This window comes from Amblyraja radiata, chromosome 29 (assembly GCF_010909765.2).
Source record: "Amblyraja radiata isolate CabotCenter1 chromosome 29, sAmbRad1.1.pri, whole genome shotgun sequence".
NCBI classification, from domain to species: domain Eukaryota; kingdom Metazoa; phylum Chordata; class Chondrichthyes; order Rajiformes; family Rajidae; genus Amblyraja; species Amblyraja radiata.
In genome coordinates, this window is record NC_045984.1 from 31284873 (window position 1) to 31306743 (window position 21871).

Consider the following 21871-nt stretch of genomic DNA (forward strand, 5'->3'; position numbering starts at 1 on the left):
GGCAGATTCGGTCAATTTAATCAAAAAGAGCAAGGATGGATATTAAAGCATGCAAGAAAGAGCTGGGAGTCAAATTTAGCTGTCAATGAGAGAGACACTTGTTTCCTCCCACATTCCAAAGACGCGCAGGTTTGTAGGTTAATTGGCTTCAGTAAATTGTTCCCAGTGATGCTGGTCGGCATGGACTCGGTGGGCCAAAGGACCTGTTTTCATGCTGTATCTCTAAAAAAACTTTGTTTCATCAAAATATTCAGATCTACCTCTTTAAAGATGGTAATATTATTTCATGCATTATTATTTGCACCACTGTTCAAACCACATTTGGCATCTTTAAACAAGCGACTTGCGGTCTATAAGAAGGAATATTGTCAATTCAAAGGGAAAAAAGGACCTGTGTCCTATAAATAACCATCTTAATAAATCAACATTTTTCAAAAAAAATGTGACACGTATCACGCTAATTTTGAGACTAGGTGGACTTGTCATTTCCCCAAAAATATGAACAATTCCAGTTAGCCTTACCTTTTACACTTTGTGAAAGCAAACCTTTTCACCAACTGCTTCAAGCTCCTGAGCACGAGAGATTTTTACCGTATCAGTTTTCTCCGAAAATATCGTGTGATGTCAAAAGGCAGCAAACCTCCTTTGCTAAACATACCCTCTGTCAACAGTTCCAAATTTATTAAAATACTCTTGTGCCTGTGTTTCTAGAAACCTTTATCATTCTCTCTCATTTCATAAACCATTCCTGCAGAATTCAGCTTATCCAACAACTATAGTTCATCAGGGTCCTTACTGAAATAGACAAAATGTAGAAGCAAGGAACTGCAGATGTTGGTTGATACCAATGATAGACACAAAGTGCTGGAGTAACTCAGTGGGTCGGGCAGCATCTCTGGAGAAAAAGGATGGGTGATGAAGAAGGGGTCCCACCCGACACGACACCTATCTTTTTTCTCCAGGGATGCTGCTTGACCGGCTGAGTTACTCCATCCAGCATTTTGTGTCTATCCTTACTGGAATATTTGTCATCAGGAATCTGACATCTTTCACTAACTGGGCTTAAAATTTCAATCTTATCACTACTTACCACGAAGAGTAGCATTTTCCGATAACAAACTCCATCCCTATATATTAGGATATTATTAATTGCACAATGTTGAAGTAATTATCAGCGCTATGAAAGCCAGATTTTAAATGAAGGGACAGAGAAATGTAAGGTGTTGCAATTTAGGAAGTCTAACATGGGCAGGACCTACACAGTGAATGGTAGGGCTCTAGGGAGTGTTGTAGAGCAGACAGATCTAGGAGTGCATGTGCATGGTTCCTTGAAGGTGGAGCTGCAGGTGGATAGGGCGGTTAAAAAGGCGTTTGGCACATTGGCCTTCATCAGTCAAAGTATTGAGTATAGAGGTTGGGAGGTCAAGTTGCAGTTGTATAAGACGTTGGCGAGGCTGCACTTAGGAGTACCCGTATTGAGTTCAGTTCTGGGCACCATGTTATAGGAAAGATGTTGTCAAGCTGGAAAGGGTACAGATAAGATTTACAAGGATGTTGGCAGGGCTAGAGGGTCTGAGCTGCAGGGAGAGGTTGAGTAGGCCAGGACTCTATTCCTTGGAGCTCAGGAGGATGAGGGGTGATCTTATGGATGTGTGCAAAATCTTGAGAGGAATAGATCGAGTAGATGCACAAGTAATCGAGTCTCTTGCCCAGAGTAGGTGAATCGAGGACCAGGGTACATAGGTTTAAGGTGAAGGGGAAAATAGGAATCTGAGGTATAACATTTTCACACAAAGGGTAGTGGGTGTATGGAACAAGCTGCCATAGGAGGTAGTTGAGGCTGGGACTATCCCAACATTTAAGAAAGTTAGACAGGTTCATGCATAGGATAGGTTTGCAGGGATATGGACCAAACACAGGCAGGTGGGACTAGTGGAGCTAGTATGGGCAAGTTGGGCCGAAGGGCTTGTTTCCACACTGTACCACTATGACAGTATTCATTAGGAATGCAGGGATTGGTTATGAATACCAAGTTCAGAATTTTTACCACTCAATTTAGGGTGGGTTTAAAAGGTTTTCACATTTTTAATTGATTATGTGTTTTTTCTATTTTGCAATAAACAAGTAATAAATTTAAGATATCACAAAGTTAATTAATGAGGGAGAAAAGGAAAAAAAAAATCCTTATGAAGGGCTGAAATGTGAAACAGTTCACACAAGCCACAATTGAGGTAGGATGGATATTAAAGCATGCAAGAAAGAGCTGGGAGTCAAATTTAGCTGTCAATGAGAGAGACACTTGTTTCTGAAAATGCATTCCAATAGATCAATGAAAATGCATTCCAATAGATCAATATAGAGATTAGGTGCAGTAGGCCATTCGGCCCGTCGAGCCAGCACCAATCGGATGCAACGAAGTGGCTGTGGTTGGAAAATGGATGGAGGAGAAAACTAAAAGGACGAATAGAAGTCCAATTCTTAATGAAAACCTTTATAATACAGTAAACCCTCATTATAACGGATCATTGGGGGATGGGGGAATAGTGTTTGTTATTGCACATTGTCTGATATAACCAAAGGTAGACAAAAATGCTAGAGAAACTCAGCGGGTGAGGCAGCATCTGTGGAGCGAAGGAATTGAATTGAATTGAATTGAATAGAATTTATTTGCCACACAACCAGGGTCGGTGGAATTTGGGTTGTCAGCAGCGGTACAATAATAAAGAACACACAACCACAATAAAAATGTAACACAAACATCCACCACAGCATTCATCACTGTGGTGGAAGGCACAGAACTTGGCCAGTCCTCCTCCATTTCCCCCCGGGGTCGGGACCTCCACCCTCCGCAGCCGTTGCTGCGGGCGTCCAGATGGTAAGGGACAAAGTCAAAGTCAAGGTAAGTCCAGGATCGGCTCTTCCCCACCGGAGACCGCGGCTTCAGGCTGGTGTAGGCCGCAGGCCGGCGGTCGAAGATTTAAGGTTCCCGCCACGCCGCAGCCAGAAGCACCGCAGACCGCAGGGCCGATGGTCGAAGCTCCCCTCCAGGGGTGATGGTAAGTCCATTCTGCACCCGCGGTAGAAATTGGCCGCGGGCCAGCCGTGATGGCTTCTTCTTCCCCCGGGTTCCCCACGACGCCGCGCCATCTGGAGCTCTGCAGACCGCGGCTTCAGGCTGCTGGCTGCCGCGGGCCAGCGAAACAGAGCGCTCCCCTCCAGCGAGGGCTCGCCCGCTCCACGCCGAGAGTCCACGCTGCGCCCGCCGCTGAAGCCCCCGGGCGCGTCTCCGGAAAAGGCCGCGCCGATCCTCGTTGTTAGGCCACGGGGGAGGCGACCTGGAAAAAGTCGCCTCTCCGTGGAGGAGGCGACCGAAGCGGTTTCCCCCTTACCCCCCCACACAAGACACACAAAAGAACATTAAAACAAACTTTAAAACATACTAAAAATTGAAAAGGCTAACGCGCTGCTGACAGGCGCAGCCGCTGCAGACCCGAGACCCGAAACGTCACCTATTCCTTCGCTCCATGGATGCTGCCTCACCCGCTGAGCTTCTCCAGCATTTTTGCCTACCTTCGATTTTTCCAGCATCTGCAGTTCTTTCTTAAACAGTCCGCTATAACCGAGTAAGCAATTGTCGTAAAAGTAGTCGAAACAAACAACTGCAGTTGCTGGTTTCATACACAAAAGGACACAAAGCGCTGGAGTAACTCAGCAGGTCGGGCAACATCGGGCTGCGGAATGTTGGATGGGTGACATTTCAGGACGAGACGCTTCTTCAGGCTCTCGGTCTGGAACTGGGCTTGGAATCTAGGCGCTTTGCCGTCCTCGTCCCCGTCCAGCTAGCGGCCGGGTGTGAGGCGAGGATCGGCGGAGTCACTGGTCGCGGGCGGCGGGAGCGCTGGTAAGGGTCGGCGGCAGGCGTGGCCGGGGAAGCCACGTGGGGGCGAAGGTGGCCGGAGCTGTGAGTGACCAGGGAGGTGGTGCGGGCCAGGGGTGGTCGTTGGTAGGTCAGTACGCTATGACCGAAATCCGTTATAGAGTGGTCCGTTAAAACGAGTGTTTACTGTATAAATATCCTATCGTGATTATTACCTCTATCCCTGCTTGCAATAAACCCTCACCCAATCCCCAACGTGAATAAAAATTGGGATGTCATTGCAGGTCTCTCCATAATCTTTGGGACAACGACCCATAGTTTGAAGGGTTTCGGCCCGAAACGTTGCCCATTTCCTTCGCTCCATAGATGCTGCTGCACCCGCTGAGTTTCTCCAGTATTTTTGTCTACCTTCGATTTTCCAGCATCTGCAGTTCCTTCTTGAACACCCATAATTTATTTATTTGCCTCTGTACACAATTTGAGATTTGTAATAGAAAATATCACGTGGTTAAAGTGCACATTGTCAGATTTTCGTTTCACCATGTAGAAATGACACCTGTGTTCATACATAGTCCTCCCATTTCAGGGCACCATAATGTTTGGGACACATGGCTTCACAGGTGTTAGTAATTGCTCAAGTGTGTTAAATTGCCTCCTTAATGCAGGAATGAGAGAGCTCTCAGCACCTAGTCTTTCCTATAGTCTTTCCATCACCTTTGGAAACTTTTACTGCTGTTTATCAACATGAGGACCAAAGTTGTGCCAATGATAGTCAAATAAGCCATTATGAGACTGAGAAACACAAATAAAACTGTTAGAGACATCAGCCAAACCTTAGGCTTACCAAAATCAACCGTTTGAAACACCATTAAGAAGAAAGAGAGCACTGGTGAGCTTACTAAACGCAAAGGGACTGGAAGGCCAAGGAAGACCTCCACAGCTGATGACAGAAGAATTCTCTCTATAGTAAAGAAAAATCCCCAAACACCTGTCCGACAGATCAGAAACACTCTTTAGGAGTCAGGTGTGGATTTGTCAATGACCACTGTCCGCAGAAGACTACAGAGGCTACGCTGCAAGATGCAAACCATTGGCTAGCCGCGAAAATAGGATGGCCAGGTTACAGTTTGCCAAGAAGTACTTCAAAGAGCAACCATAGTTCTGGAAAAAGGTCTTGTGGACAGATGAGACGAAGATTAACTTATATCAGAGTGATGGCAAGAACAAAGTATACAGGAGAGAAGGAACTGCCCAAGATCCAAAGCATACCACTTCATCTGTGAAACACGGTGGTGGGGTTGTTATGGCCTGGGCATGTCTGGCTGCTGAAGGTACTGGCTCACTTATCTTCATTGATGATACAACTGCTGATGGTAGTAGCATAATGAATTCTGAAGTGTATAGACACATCCTATCTGCTCAAGTTCAAACAGATGCCTCAAAACTCAATGGCCGGTGGTTCATTCTACAGCAAGACATTGATCCCAAACATACTGCTAGAGTAACAAAGGAGTTTTTCAAAACTACAAAATGGTAAATTCTTGAGTGGCCAAGTCAATCACCCGATCTGAACCCAATTGAGCGTGCCTTTTATATGATGAAGAGAAAACTGAAGGGGACAAGCCCCTAAAACAAGCATAAGCTAAAGATGGCTGCAATCCAGGCCTGGCAGAGCATCATCAGAGAAGACACCCAGCAACTGATGATGTCCATGAATCGCAGACCAAGCAGCCATTGCATGCAAAGGATATGCAACAAAATACTAAACATTACTACTTTCATTTGCATTACATTGCTGTGTCCCAAACATTATACTGCCCTGAAATGGGGGGGGGGGGGGACTATGTATAAACACTGCTGTAATTTCTACATGGTGAAACCAAAATGTATAAAAATGGCCTTTATTAAAATCTGACAATGTGCACTTTAACCATGTGATTTTTTTTAATTACAAATCTCAAATTGTGGAGTACAGAGGCAAATAAACAAAACGATGGGTCTTTGTCCCAAACATTATGGAGGGCGCTGTATATTGGGAATCACTAGCAATCTACTCGATCTATTTTCTCACAGCTGAGGTTTGGGTCAATATTTTTACATAAACACAGCCTTTATTTCATTAGTGCCGTTCTTCGATCATGAGTGAGATGGAACGTGAGTTTGAAAGAACCATTGGTGCCTTTCACAGTTTCAAAGAAGTCAGAGCACATCAAAAATGTAAAAAGCTCTCTCTCGTTACATGTTCTCAGAAAGGTGGATTCCATTTAGAAGTAATAAATGCAGCCGTTGGAAGGTTAAGTTACTGTCGGGGACTATTTGCCAATCCTCGTCTTCACAGAATGTGCATACTGTCATATCAGAATTAGAAAAAAGGCCCACATTTATTATTAATTGTAAATTAACAGATGGGCACTCTGGAAAAAAAGCTGGACATGAAATATAAAGAGCATTGTACCCCCACATAACCTATATAACATAAACAATGTGTTTTGTTAAATGTTTAATGTAATCCAGAAATACATTTTGATATAGTAATCTTACACAAACTTTTCAACCACATCAGTAATGACTTCCTCTAGGAGCTAAGGCTTTTTTTTTTTAGCAAAAAAAGAAACCACTTTCCAGCTCGGTCAGGTCGGGAGGGGGTCGGGAGAGGATAGGGTGGATTTTATTCCATTCTTTTGTATCAGAACTCTCGGCTATTCAGTGTAAAGAAAGTTACAGCGACAGTGAAAAACACAAAACTGACCTACGCAGATCCGACCCCAAATTACTCGAAGCGGCTCTGAAGAAATAAACAAAAAATAATAATTTGGAGGTTTTTTGTCTTTTTCTTTTTTGAACAGGAAACATTACATACTAATCATTTCTGTGCTAAAATTTAACTATCACATTCCCGCTTCCAAGGCTTGCTGCAAAAGCAAGTAGACAGTAAAGGGAAAAGCACACTTTAATTTACAGCTCAGTAACCTCCTCTCAGCTTCTCCCTGTTTACCCCCCCCCCCCCCCCCCAGATTTACCAAAGTTCTTGGTTACATCAAGAACAAAAATATTACTGTGTACAAAAAAGCCCAAATTGCAGGATTCTGTGAACACACAAGCGTAACTCTTCAAAGAAATTAAAAAAAAACCCAGCACAACACAAGTCCCAGTAATAACATCGGAAAAATGAGACATCAGGGCTCTTTGCCTACAGTCCGTTGTAAGTCACAGTTTGTTAATATTTACTGCTGCTTTGAGATGCAATCCTTGAGAATTCTCCTCTTCTAAGTTGCAAAAAATCTGACCACTGTGCACTCATTTGCCAGAACATAAAATGTATATGTGGATAGGTGTGTGAAAGAGACAGACACTGATAACAACTCATAACTTTGTGCACACTGGCTGTACTGAATAAAGTCCCATTGGAAAAGTGAAGTGCCTTTGCTGAGCCATTCAAGAGACAGAGAGCGAGTTTCACTCATCAATATGATGAGCCTCCGTATCCCAAACAGAAAACCAGCCGTTTCTCAGTTTACCATGTGAAAGCCATTAATTTGGACAAAACACAAGGATAGGAAGGCACCGGCCGCCAGTGAGATGTGCTGGGCCCAGTCTAGAGTTCATCTTCAACAATGCCTGAAAAATAAAACACTGGTCTGGGGTGTCCACAGAGTTGCCTGCAAGTCCCTGGAGCGGAAACCTTGCAAGCGGATGAGTTCCGATGTTGCTATGTGCTTCCTGTAGTCTGTTTGTCATCTGTGTCACAAGAGCCTAAAAATAAATAAGGAAAGAAGTATTAGTTATTCCGGATACACTCTGATGTTTTTTTTTTTCAAAATCATAACTTGAAATTCCAATGCGTGAGAAATATTTCCCCAAAAATTCAAAGAAAAGGTAAATCTACTAAGACAGCAAAATAAAACAGGCCCTGGCGTAATATAATCTTGTCTTGTCAAATATTTAAAAAATTACACCAATTCTTGTAGCCAAAAAATCAAATTAAGTCGAAGATAGACACAAACAGCTGGAGTAGCTCAGCGGGACAGGCAGCATCTCTGGAGAGAAGGAATGGGTGATGTTTCGTGTCGAGACCCTTCTTCATGCAATTTCAATCAGACTGGAATGCAAACCAGCCATCATTTCTATCTTGAATGTGGCAACAGGATTAAGAACGTGACTCTTCACCAAAGGGTCCCAACCTAAAACGCCACCCCCATCCTTTTTCTCCATAGATGCTGCCTGACCCACTGAATTACTCCAGCACTTAATGCCTATCTTCGGTATAAACCAGCATCTGTTGTTCCTGTCTTAGCATGTCTCTTAATCGAGCTTTGAACAGAGATCTGGTGACACAATTAACATACTGGTGCAAGAAATCCCTGCTCTGGCATTTTGGATATAATCTTAACAAGTTTGTTCGACCAGGAAATGCTTCCGACGCGAGATATTTAAAAATCCCTGAATATCTAAAGTAATTTCAATTCATATTACACATGGTGGAAAGCTAGGCATCTCCACGCTCTTGCAGACACATGTTTATAATTGATAGCCATGGGTGAGGTGTCAGAGACCAGAGCGTGGCTCACTGTGTGCCTCTAAGAAAGTTTGCACAGAAAAGCGTAGGAACTTTTGCTCTGGTATTTTATTTAATTTGCATGTTTAATCAATAATATTTTATTATTAATGTTTAATGTTTTATATGTCATTCTTAATTGTCACTGCATGTCATGTTATCACTTGCAAGCGGAGCACCAAGGCAAATTCCTTGTATGTGCAGCTTCCGGTTGCGGGAGGGGTGAGAGCGAGCAGTTTGAAAGGAGCGTGGGTACGGGGCACGTCTCCGGCGCACCGCTTGTGAGGCCGGGGGTCTCTGCGGCTCCCTGGCCTGTGAATTTCCATTTGTTTAACCCCCCCCCCACCCCCCAAAACGCTGTGTTTCTTCCCTCCCACCCTTAGTTTACACTTTCCCCCCCTGACTGGGCTGTGGAGGCCGAGTCAACGGATATTTTTAAGGCAGAGATGGACAGATTCTTGATTAGTATGGGTGTCAGGGTTTATAGGACGTAGGCAGGAGAATGGGGTTGAGAGGGAAAGATAGATCAGCCACGATTGAATGGCGGAATAGACTCGATGGGCCGAACAGCCTAACTCTGCTCCCAGAACGTATGAATTTATTACCAGGCATGATTGTAGTCTCAATACCAGTTCCCTCCATAATGTTTGGGACAAAGACCCATCATTTATTTATTTGCATCTGTACTCCACAATTTGAGATTTGTGATAGAAAAAAAATCACATGTAGTTAGTGCACATTGTCAGATTTTATTAAAGGGTATTTTTATAAATTTTGGTTTCACCATGTAGCAATTACAGCTAAATTGATTGTAGCGTAGTACCACATGTCCTCTAGTAAGCTATTCTCTCTCACATGCCCCTCAACTTCCCTCGAATTGCTCTGCCACCCAACTACACCAGGAACAACTTATAGTCACCAAGTAACCTATCTGCATGTCTGTGAGATGTGGACAGCATGTGGGGGAAACCATCACGTTGAACATGCAAACTCCAGCGTTGCCACCTGAGGTCAGCATTGAACTTCATTTGTTGGAACTACATGACAGCATATTTCTAGCATTTAGTTGACTTCTCACTCCTCTTCTATTAATTGCACATTTCATTTGTCCTCTCTTATGTTGCCTACTTTTTGTTCTTTACTAGTCTTTAGCACCTTCTTTCAGCTCTCCCTCTCCTCTCTAATGCAGGTTTCCTTTTTTATTATCTTTGCTCCATATACATGCCATCAATCCACAACTTATTTATCATTTCACAACTCCGAATGAAGGTCAAATATCTTGAAGTGTTAAATCTCTTCCACACGCCACAGAAATGCCCTACCTGAGCATTTAGATCCTTTTCTGATTTGATTCCAATTTCCCAAACAAGTTACATGTTAGTTTAAGAAGGAACTGCATATGCTGGAAAATCGAAGGTACACAAAAAAGCTGGAGAAACTCAGCAGGTGCAGCAGCATCTATGGAGCGAAGGAAATAGGCAACGTTTCGGGCCGAAACCCTTCCGGGTTTCGGCCCGAAACGTTGCCTATTTCCTTCAAGGGTTTCGGCCCGAAACGTTGCCTATTTCCTTCAAGGGTTTTCAGCCCGAAACGTTGCCTATTTCCTTCGCTCCATAGATGCTGCTGCACCCGCTGAGTTTCTCCAGCATTCTTGTGTACCTTACATGTTAGTTTAGTTTAGTTTAGAGATACGGCGTGGAAACAGGCCCTTCGGCCCATTGAATCCGCACCGACCAGCGATCACCACACATTAACACTATCCTACACACACTAGGGACAATTTTTACATTTATGCCACGCCAATTAACCTCCAAACTTGTACGTCCTTGGAGTGTGGGAGGACTCTGGAGATCTCAGAGAAAACCCATGCAGGCCATGGGGAGAACGTACAAACTCAGTACAAACAGCACCAGTAGCCAGGATCGAACCCAGGCCTCTGGCGCTATGAGGCAGCAACTCTACCGCTGCGCCACCGTGCCGCCCAACTTTAGGATTTATGTTTGCTGTCCACATAAATCATCATGGGACAAGAAAATACAGTCGATAAACAATGACATTTAAAAAAAAGCACTTGGAAATTTTCCCTGACATTAATCATTAATCAGTTACACCTTAAATGCACAATTAAACACTTCTTTAAAATATTCTCCCAGCATTATCCAAGAAATGGCTCCTTGTTGGATTTGGTTGTCACTTCATCCAACCAAACGTACCTCTACAAAGTCAGCATTGGCTTCATTGTGCAAAGGAACAGAGTGTGACTGATGTTAGCTCTGTAGGTGTGGACTGTCTATTTTTACATGGCCACTTCAAACCTGCATTCAGTCAGCAACTCCACATCTATCTAATGTCCTTTACATTATTGATGTCAGCTGGACAGCACCGTCACACAGCTCCATAACATTACATGGGCTGGGCAGCCAAACTTCATTGTTAGTTTCCCAGGACAAAATCTGTCCTAGTATTACAACGAGGTAGAAACTGCTTTGATAGCAAGACTTTTAAATAACCTCATAGAGCATTATAATCATTAGTGTAATATAACTTTCTGTATTATAACAAAGGATAATAAAGTCTGCAGATGCTGAAAATCTGAAATAAATACAGGACAGGTTTTGTAAATGTTCAGCAGGTTAGGTTTCTGATGTTTATTTCCAATTTAGTTTTAGGAATATCAGTTCATGAGTCATAGGAGCAGAATGAGGTCATTGGCCCATCGAGTCTACTCCGTCATTCTATCAGGGCTGATCTATTTTTTCCTCTCAACCCCATTCCCCTGCCTTCTCCCCATAACTCTTGACACCCTTGCTAATCAAGAATCTGCCAATCTCTGCCTTAAAAATACCCAATGGCTTGGCTTCCACAGGTGCCTGTGGCAATATCCCCCCTCCAATCAAAATACTATTTCCTAGGTGACGTAAAATTGCTCATCAGGAACTCAAAGCCCCTTTATAAGAAATGATTAAATCTAAATCTTAAAGCCTTTTGGCTTTTAGTACTTGTTTTATATTTCAAAGTCAACTAGATTGAATTTGGTAGCCAAGAGGTATCCATAACATTTTATTCGATCACTAGTTTGTAAGCAGAGCGCATTAAATCAGCACAGCCCATAATAATGCCCCATTAAAAGTCCTCTGCCCCCCCCCCTTGTCTCTAAACTCAAAAGTGGATAAACAAATGAAATAAAATTAATTTTATATTGGCGGTATTTACATATATTTTAGGGACGTTGGTCTACTGGAGTTAAGTATGTGTCTGTTTAAAATCAGTTTAACTATAGTTTACAAGAACGATCCCAGGAATGACTAGGTTAACCTATGATGAGCGTTTGTCGGCACTGGGCCTGTTCTCGCTGGGGTTTAGAAAAATGAGGGGGAATCTCATTGAAACATACAGAATAGTGAAAGGCCTGGATAGAGGGGAGGTGGAGAGGATGTTTCCACTAGAGGGAGAGTCTAGGACCAGAAGCCACAGGCTCAAAATTAAAGGACGTTCTTTTAGGAAGGAGATGAGGAGAAATTTCTTTAGTCAGAGGGTAGTGAATCTGTGGAATTCTTTGCCACAGAAGGCTGTGGAGGCCGTCAGTGGATATTTTTAAGGCAGAGATAGATAGATTCTTGATTAGTACGGGTGTCAGAGGTTATGGGGCGAAGTCAGGAGAATGGGGTTAGGAGGAAGAGATAGATGAGCCATGATTGAATGGCGGAGTGGACTTGATGTGCCGAATGGCCTAATTCTACTCCTATTCCTCATGACCTATATTGGAGTAGCTTTCTTTAATTGGTTAGCAGACATTAATGTGTTCTCGAACTTTGCCACTCATTGCTTAAGAAAGAACTGCAGATGCTGGAAAATCGAAGGTAGACAAAAGTGCTGGAGAAACTCAGCGGGTGCAGCAGCATCTATGGAGCGAAGGAAATAGGCACCGTTTCGGCCCAAAACCCAAGGTATGGTGTAACCCGACATCCTTACAAAAGTGCTGGAGAAACTCAGCGGGTGCAGCAGCATCTATGGAGCAAAGGAAATAGGCAACGTTTCGGGCCAAAACCCTTGGGTTTCGGCCCGAAACGTTGCCTATTTCCTTTGTTCCATAGATGCTGCTGCACCCGCTGAGTTTCTCCAGCACTTTTATCTACCTTATGCCACTCATTACTGACCAGATCACCCAATATCACACTTACCACTCGTTGTTGAAGCAGGAACAATAACTTCATCATCGTCATCGTCACTATCTTCCTCATTTGACTGTGTCACTCCCGACTCTGAAGTTATACACGGAGGTTCCGGCTCCTGCTCAGAGCGACTTCTCAACGCCAAAATACGGTGATGTAGTGCTGCATACAGTTGTCCAGCATCTTTTGAACTGGCCTGCAATCAGTCCCAAACAAAATTAAATATCTACTTTTCCTGACTTAAACAACAAAATCCATAACACAATTAGGGCAGCTGCCAATGAGAAGAGTAGAATCATCTATTTTCAATTACTAACACAATTTCTAATGTCTGAATAAGGGTCTCGACCCAAAACGTCACCAGTTCCTTCCGTCCAGAGATACTGCCTGAATTACTCCAGTATTGTATGTGTCTGTCTGCAACATCATTTTTCATGCAGTCTCAAGTTTATGCTATGGAATAAAATGGATCATCTCTTCTTATAGAAGGAATTTAAGAGGCTGTCCCACTGTACGAGCTAAATCAAGAGCTCTCCCGAGTTTAAAAAAAAAATCAAACTCGTGGTAAGCACGTAGAATGTACGTAGCGGGTACGTCGGAGCTCAGGACGTCTCTTAACGGCTCGTAACGCTAACGGCAGGTACTCGGTAAACGTGGTAAGCTCGGGAAGACTCATGTTGAAAAATGTCCACGAGACCCCTGAGCACCTACGAACAGCCATTACCGTAATTCTCCGAGTTCGAATCAGGGGAAACTCGGGAGAACTCTTGAATTAGCTCGTACAGTGGGACAGCCCCATTAATCACTAAAGAGACAGACATACACACACACACACACGTGCATCCTATGGTGTAATGTAAGTTTATAGGTACTAAGTCATAGGAGCAGAATTAGACCATCGAGTCAACTCCGCCATTCAACCATGGCTGATCTATTTTTCCTTCTCAACCCCGTTCTCCTGCCTTCTCCCCACAACCCTGGACACCCTTATTAATCAAGAATCCGTCAATCTCCACCTTAAAATACCCAATGACCTGGCCGCCCGTGGCAATGGAATTCCAGATTCCCCAACCTTGCTTTTGTGATGAATAGACTGAGGGATGGAATTATTTCCAGACTTGAATCCCGGAGCATTCTCTGGCTCGGCATGCAAATAGGTAGACTCGGTGCGCTGTTCTTCTGAGCATGTTTTTTGCAATGGATCAGGTTCATGGTAAATTTCCCTCTGGATTGTCCAAAAATGTACCGTATCAAAGGAATCCACCATCGGCCAAACCAAGACAAACCAAGACTTGGCCTCTGAAATAGACCATTAATTTAATTATGTGTCCGTACAATCGTTCACATGTAACTCGCTCTCACCAGTTGAGTTGAAGCAATCACACCAATTCCACAGTTTATACCTCAATCTCTGAAAGTGGATGTACATGGGGTCTGACCTCTGGCAGATGTTGGACTAGGGCAGGAGTATAAACCTAGCACTTTTGTCCCCTTCTTCAAGACACACAACACATATATATTGACATGAAGTGTATAGGACAGAACGGCAGATGCTGGTTTACACCGAAGATAGACGCAAAGTACTGGAGTATCTAAGCGAGGCAGGCAGCATCTCTGGAGAAAAGGAATAGGTGACGTTTCGGGTCGAGACCCTTCTTCTCCAAGAATATCTTGTGTTGACGGTTTCCTCTGCTTTCCATTTGCTTCAGTGTCCCATTTCTCAGTTATATGCTTTCATATCTTTCGGTTCCTCCTCCCATTTTAATCACACAGTTGCTACTTAATCATCTACTATCTTCCATTTTGCCAATAGTCTGAAGAAGGGTTCCGACCCGAAACGCCACCTATTCCTTTTCTCCAGAGATGCTGCCTTAGTTGCTCCAGTATTTTGCGTCTATCTTCGGTGTAAACCAGCATCAGCCGTTCTGTCCTACACACATCATGTCAATATACATGTGTTGTGTGCCAATGTGTCTGTCTGTCTGTCTGTCTGCCTCATATCTGTAGTCCTGCATTTATAATTTAATCCTTGGCCTTCACATTGTTTTGTTCTACTTGGATCATAATATTTTGAGGATTCCAAAGCTGAAATGTTAACTGGCCGCTCACCTATCAAACTTGCAATAAATTCCCTCTTATCCTTTTCTGCATGTTCCTTGTCTATTTCCACTCCCACCCTTCTCCCAGACAATAGGTGCAGGAGTAGGCCATTTGGCCCTTCGAGCCAGCATCGCCATTCAATGTGATCATGGTTGATCATTGGGGTGGGAGATTGCAACCTTCACGTGGTCCGCCCTGTTTCGACTAATGCAATCAACCCGGCGTGCACAATCAAATAAGATCAAATAGAACAAGTTGTCCTACAACTTTAGGTTGCGCACACTATACGCAAGAAGAAGATGGCTGATCATCCACAATCAGTACCCCGTTCCTGCCTTCTCCCCATAATCCATATTACATTTATTGCCATTTTAGCACAGGTTCTGATCAATTTATGATAGCTTAATCTACAACATTTATATGGATGAATAAACTTAGCTCAATGATCAACTATCCCCTTATCCCCAATTAAAGGTCCTTTTCATTCCCCACCTAGTTCAGTGCGTTTGTCTTTAATCCCTAATTCCTTTCCGCCTGTGATTATATAGTTTGAACATCCCAAAACAAGGCAATAAAGGCTGACGTTTGAGTTCTTAAAATAAATGAAGCAGACATACCGAAATTAGAAAGACTTTGACACCTTGGTCCTCTGCATCCATGGCTGTGATCCGAATACTCTTTTCACTGGCTTTATCAATTTGCATTTGAGCCCAGAGTTTGGTATTTAGAATCAATCTGAGGCTGCCTTGAGTCCGCATCACTGCAACAGAGCAAGGAGAGCAATGGAAGCATAGTCAATGTTGCATCCTGTTCAGTACCTTTAGAATAAGAACCATACCACTATATTTTAAACTGGTATCCGAGTGCCCGTGATAAATCTGTTTGAAGATTGCAATCAATCAGTGCGCAGCTGAAACTGATCTGATATTTTGGGAGTCTTGGTTTAGGGAATGTCTTTTACAATTATTATGTTTCCTCATGAACAATGCCAGACCTATGTTTGCTTTGGTAGCTAGTGCCAATTCTCTCTTGCTCTGGTTCCTTAAACCAAAAACTTAAACAAAAGTGTATTAGCTGGTTAGAAGACAGGCTCCCTTGCAAACTGAAAAACCACAAAGACCATTCTTCCCTTCCTGTTTCCTGATCTCATCATCTCGCGTTACAGGCTAGCCACAAACATCCATTACAAACCCAAAAATGTCACAATTAACTGTATTATAATTCTTCCACCTTGCATCACGTACAGACTCCATTCCATTCTCCCAGATTCTCTGTTTTCGCTGCACTAGTAAAGGGACAATTTTCACGCAGAGGTTATGAAATGGCTTTCTTCTTTGTGAACCTTGGCTTCCCTCCACCAAGTGGATCGAGCCTTTGACCATATCCCATCTATTTCTTGCATCTTTGCTCTCATCCTCTCCCCTTTTGGACAGCATAAAAACAGAGTTATCTGGTCCTCACCTTCCACCCTCTGCATTCAATGGATCAACTTTCACAATTTCCATCAGTTCTGACAACTAGACACACATTCACATTCCTTAAAGTAATTGAGATCTTGGTCCATGAAGTACCTGAAATCTTGCTACAGTTTCACAGGCAGCCTTCTCTGTCTTATGGCAGTCTCTCATGAAACAAAGTTCAATGCTTCTACAAGGAAGTTATTTCACAAATCCAAATACAGAAACAAATCAGTGACAATTCCTATCATTGCAAATTCTTTACTTCACACTCAAAACGTAAAACTGATAAATATTCATAAAGAGATCAGTGAATACTGGATCAGAGGGCATCAATCACGTTTTTTTTTTGCTGGTATGTACAAAATCACAATTTTTGCATCACGCAATGTAGTTAATAATCATGAAAGCTTTAACCAGCAAAGACCCAGGTGACTATATGCATGCTGGCCACAGAAGCAGATCTACAAACTCATATCACAATCGCTCAACACTGTTAAATCTCTACTCTTACAGCAACATTTCTTACTTTAACTATGATACACTATAAATGGATCAATTGTAATAATATATCATATGTCGTTCTGCTAACTGGTTAGCACGCAGCAAAAGCTTTTCACTGTACCTACCTCGGTACACGTGACAATAAACTGAAGCAAACTGAATTGAACTTTTCACCAGGTATTGCCAGGTAATGAGAACCAAAATGTGCACGTTTATAGACTACGTTATTTTAGGAAGCACTACAAATTGTCACTGATTAAATTATCAAAAAGTACAGAAGATGAAAGCATACCTAGCCTTGATTGCAAAGCTCCGTCATCACCAGACGCCATGTCATTGAGCCTCAAGAGACCTCTTCCCCTCTCGACCCACGACTGTGATGTCTTGTCAAATACAAACAGCTTACATTGCATCTGAAATTAATCAAGAAGATTCTGAAGCCATGAAATATTAGCCTCCCAACCAGCAGGTTAAATGTCCAAACCACACACAGATTGATATGCAACTATGAAAAAAAAAATGAAAGATGATTATCATTAAATAAGAAAGCACATGATTCCAAACTGTAAATATCACTAAAATCCATTTCCAATATTTTGTTCTCATTTGAAAGGTTGCATTAGTTGGTGCATTCCTCTATATCCTCTCCTAGTAGGTCTTTAACTGAAGATTCCTTCTTAATTTTTATGATGGAGCTTAAAGTGTGTTTAGTTTTTAACAGATTGTTAATTTGTTATCAGAATCATAACCGAGAGAGTTCTGATGGGGACCAATATCTTGGACCAAAAAGAGTGCCACAAAGAATTAAGAGAATGTCACTGCAAGCTCTTTTTTTTTTAGCTCTGACGCCAGAGTAAAGCAGGGCCAGGTAATGCAGGCAAGAAAAATAAACTAACAATTATTGAAGAAGTCAATTGTGAGAAGTGTCTTGACCCGAAACGTCACCCATTCCTTCTATCCAGAGATGCTGCCTGTCCCACTGATTTATTCCAGCATTTTGTGTCTATCTTCAATGTAAACTATCATCTGCAGTTCCTCCCTACACATGTTGAAGAAGTTAATTGTGAGAAGGGTCTCGAACCGAAACGTCACCTATTCCTTCTCTCCAGAGATGCTGTCTGACCTGCTGAGTTACTCCAGCTTTTTGTGTCTATTAACAAATGTTGAATATCTGTTCCATCTTTAATGACACATTATCAGGAGGTATGGGCATGAACTTGCAGCATCCTTTGAAGTTGTACATATTACAAGCAACCAGGTTCATTGGACATCACATGTGAAAGAGGCAAGAGGCAAATGGAATCCACAGGACAGGGAATATACTAGAACAAACCTTTCAGAAGCCGGTGAGCATCTTTGCATACCCAACTGAAAGAACCTGAGAGGCACATTCTTCCACACAGAGTGGTGATATGTGGAATGAGCTGTCAAAGGAGGTGGGAAAGGCAGGTACAAATTACAATGTTTAAAAGAACATTTGGACAGGAATGTGCATAGGAAAGATTGAGAGAGGTATGGGCCAAATGCAAGCAAATGGGATGAGCTCAGGAAGACACCTTTGGGTGAATAAATTTGTGTCGAAGGCTTGTTTCAGTGCTGCATAACCTGACTCTATGAGGTGATAGTAAAGAGCTGGTAACCAGACACTCCCACTCTCCACCAAAGATCCTACAGCGAGCAAGATAGTCCACTCGGCGAAAAAGACGTAGTACGGTCATGGGCAGATTCATGGGTAATTTTCGGCCCCATTTCCGTAACCGGCTTCCGTCTCCGCACCAAAGATCCCATAGGATAATAGCGCGGAGACGGAAGCCGGTTACGGAAACATCCTCGTAAAAATAAATGTTATTTGGTAAAAATCTTCCCCATATTTTCAGAATTTAAATTTATTAACACAAACTGTTCCCCCGCAACGTTGATTACACTGCGAGTCGGGTCCGGTCCGGTTACTGAAATGGATGAAAAAAAGGCCCACGCTCCGCTCCGTTGTGTACTCCACGTCAGCCCTTTGCATTTAGCAGCAGTGGTCTATCTTGCTCCGCTATAGGATCTTTGCTCTCCACAGCCTATTACTAAATCTTAGAGAGACTTCTTGCCTAGGAAATACAATGTAAGCACCTCCAATATTAAAATGATAATCTTGGGATGTTATGTCTATCAGTTATTGTTGCTGTGACATCAACCGATAATGCTCTCACAAATCTTTCTCATGTAACCACTAGGTATCATGATGCTCTGGCATAAAGCTGCAAACCACGACTTACTGTAAAACTGTTTAATTTTAACATGTAAAATGTAATTGCCGTGTTCCACATTTAATATTGAACAGCACACTCCACTTTTCTCAGCCAAACACTAGTTGATTCTAGCATTTCCAATAAATGGATGTTAATGTTGCAGCCAACCCTGGTGTGCAGCCCTAGTTACGTTTTTTTAAAGAGTTATCTTCTCAACGCAACGAGTGAATTTATTATCCTGCTAGAAACATTTCATTGAGGTGCAATTTGACAAACTAAAAAGGATTTTTTGGAATGAAAGAACAAAACCCTCACATAGTGGTTGAAGAGCATCCATGTTGAACATCTTTCAGCTAAATGCTCCCTTTCAGCGAGACGTTTTTAAGAAGGAACTGCAGATACTGGAAAGGTCAAAGGTAGACAAAAATGCTGGAGAAACTCAGCGGGTGAGGCAGCATCTATGGAGCGAAGGAATAGGTGACGTTTCGGGTCTCGACCCGAAATGTCACCTATTCCTTCCCTCCATAGATGCTGCCTCACCCTTAAGGGTCTCGATCTTCCATGAATGGACAAAGCACTCATCAAAATCAAAATCCTGCTTTTTTAAGAAGAAAGTAAAAAAATTAAGAATGCCAGCCTGGAAAAAGAGTACAAGTGCTGACATAGAAACATAGACAATAATAGGTGCAGGAGTAGGCCATTCGGCCCTTCGAGCCAACGCCGCCATTCAATGTGATCATCCACAATCAGTAACCCGTTCCTGCCTTCTCCCCATATCCCTTGATTCCGCTAGCCCCAAGAGCTCTATCTAACTCTCTTTTGAATGCATGCAGTGAATCGGCCTCCACTGCCCTCTGAGGCAGAGAATTCCACAGATTCACAACTCTCACAATTAACACGAGGTTTATTTTTTTATATTATGGTGGCTGGATCAATGTTCATGAGGAGTGGTGGGCACCTTATCAATAATATCACACATATTAACCAAGGAGATTAATTCAACAATGTAACTACATCTAACATCAAAAGGTACACAACACAAAGGTCCGAAAAGACACCTGAAACTCAGTGAAAATACAAAACTTCGATCGAATAATAAAAAAATCTTTACTTATGATCATTGTCAATTCTTGAACAAAACAATCTATAATACCAATAACAAAATAGCTCTGAAAAGAATTCATGTACATTACCAGATGATGATTTGAATCCTTAGATCGAATTAAGAATAGTTTTAAAATTATTGAAACCCTGAAACAGTTAGTGAACCACAGGCTTGATTTAAGTTTAAAAACAGAGGTAGAAACAAAGTGTTGAGGGAAAAGGAAAGGATGGGGCAAATTGAGATGAGGAATCTGTAAAAGCCAACTAAATAGCAGAGTAAAGGCAACAGAGCAGCTTAACTGAACAACAAACTGCTCCTGAGGAGTGTAGGAAGGAACCGCAGGTGCTGGTTTACACCGTAGACACAATATACTGGAGTAACTCAGCGGGACAGGCAGCATCTCTGGGTGACGTTTCAGATCGAGACCCTTCTTCAGACCTGTCTCGACCCGAAACGTCACCCATTCATTCTATTCAGAGATGCTGCCTTTCCTGCTGAGTGACTCCAGCATTGTGTGTCAAACTGCTTCTGAGGGACTGGTCGACCAATCTATATTGGCTGCTTTACCCCAGTATATGGTGGCCTTGAAAGTGGGTTTCTAACTGGAACTGCTACAAAGGAGACAATGATAAAGATTTTAAAATGTACCAACTTAAATTTAAATGCTATGTGTAGCATTCTCCAAATAGTCAACTCAAACTGAAAGAACAGGTATTTCTGGAGTTTCAATCACATACCTGTAAGACGTTACTTTCTGCTTCCTCTCCTGTGATAACCTCAACTCTTTTCAACAAACATTTCTTGGCTGTTGCTTTGGTGTAAGCAGCTGCAGACTCCTCCAGTGATTCTGTCACATTGTTTACTGGAAGTTAATTAATATTTACATGAATTTGGGACTGTTAGGTCCTCAATGAACATGACACGATATTCTTTCCCCTTCAAATACAGTAACTGGTGTTACCGAGACAATCATCCCATAACAGTAAATCAAAATGTCAAATGAATCTTTACCTCCATACAACGTATTTAACATTGACTAAAGGAGGTCTGCTGGACTTAATATCTTATCTGTGGAAAGGATTTATAACAATCCAGCTTGAATCAGGGTCCTGTTTTGGCGTTTGAATACATTGATTAGTTTCTGGCCAAAAATAATCAATGATCACTTTTATCTTCAATGTCAAGTCGGTACACATTTCAAAATCTCTGAAAGAAGGAATTCTTGCAAACTCAGAGATTAGCCAAACTCAAGAGTTTTCACACAAGCACCCGAATACAGCCTTTACCAGTTTCATTTGCCCTGAAGATAGTAGAGATTTACCACAGAGTGCACTTTGGGCCAGATTTATATAAAGTGGCAAGTGATAAACCCAGGCAGACTGACAGGAAGTAAATACTGCAATCAAGATTTCTCCAAAGAATGCTAAAGAGGGATGCACCTTAACAGAAATATTTCTTAGAATTTACAAATTATAATAATAATAAATTAACATTTACCAGGAGAATGAAAGAAAAAAAAATGACATGACTTTAAATTGTAAGAAATGTCTGTGTTTTCAAACTGAAGCACTGAGCACTTACCTATCTTATAAAAGAGCAAGTTGCTTACAGAGGAGCAAGTGCTAATCTACTGCACAGAGGCAAACTGTAGACCTGCGCTATTTCCAAAATGAGAGTTATAGGAATAATTTGATGAAGTACATTTTAATGTAGAGACAAAGAACTGCAAATGCTGGTTAATACAGAAAAGGACACAAAATGCCACAGTGACTCAGCAGGTAGACAAAAATGCCGGAGAAACTCAGCGGGTGAGGCACCATCTATGGAGCGAAGGAATAGGTGACATTTCGGCAGCATTTTTGTC

General features: G+C 42.3%; 1 protein-coding gene across 3 annotated transcripts in view; it reads right to left on the reverse strand.

Moving 5' to 3' along the window:
• Positions 1-6362: 6362 nt before the first annotated feature.
• Positions 6363-21871, reverse strand: part of ranbp3 (RAN binding protein 3) — an 86046-nt gene continuing 70537 nt past the window's right edge. For all 3 annotated transcript variants that reach the window (XM_033047171.1, XM_033047172.1, XM_033047170.1), the window contains 5 exons: positions 20745-20869; positions 16958-17078; positions 15322-15464; positions 12614-12800; positions 6363-7630 (listed from right to left, as the gene is read on the reverse strand). In XM_033047171.1, the coding sequence (XP_032903062.1) occupies positions 7587-7630; positions 12614-12800; positions 15322-15464; positions 16958-17078; positions 20745-20869 (620 nt within the window). In that variant the 3' untranslated portion in view covers positions 6363-7586. The remainder of the gene's footprint in view (positions 7631-12613; positions 12801-15321; positions 15465-16957; positions 17079-20744; positions 20870-21871) is intronic.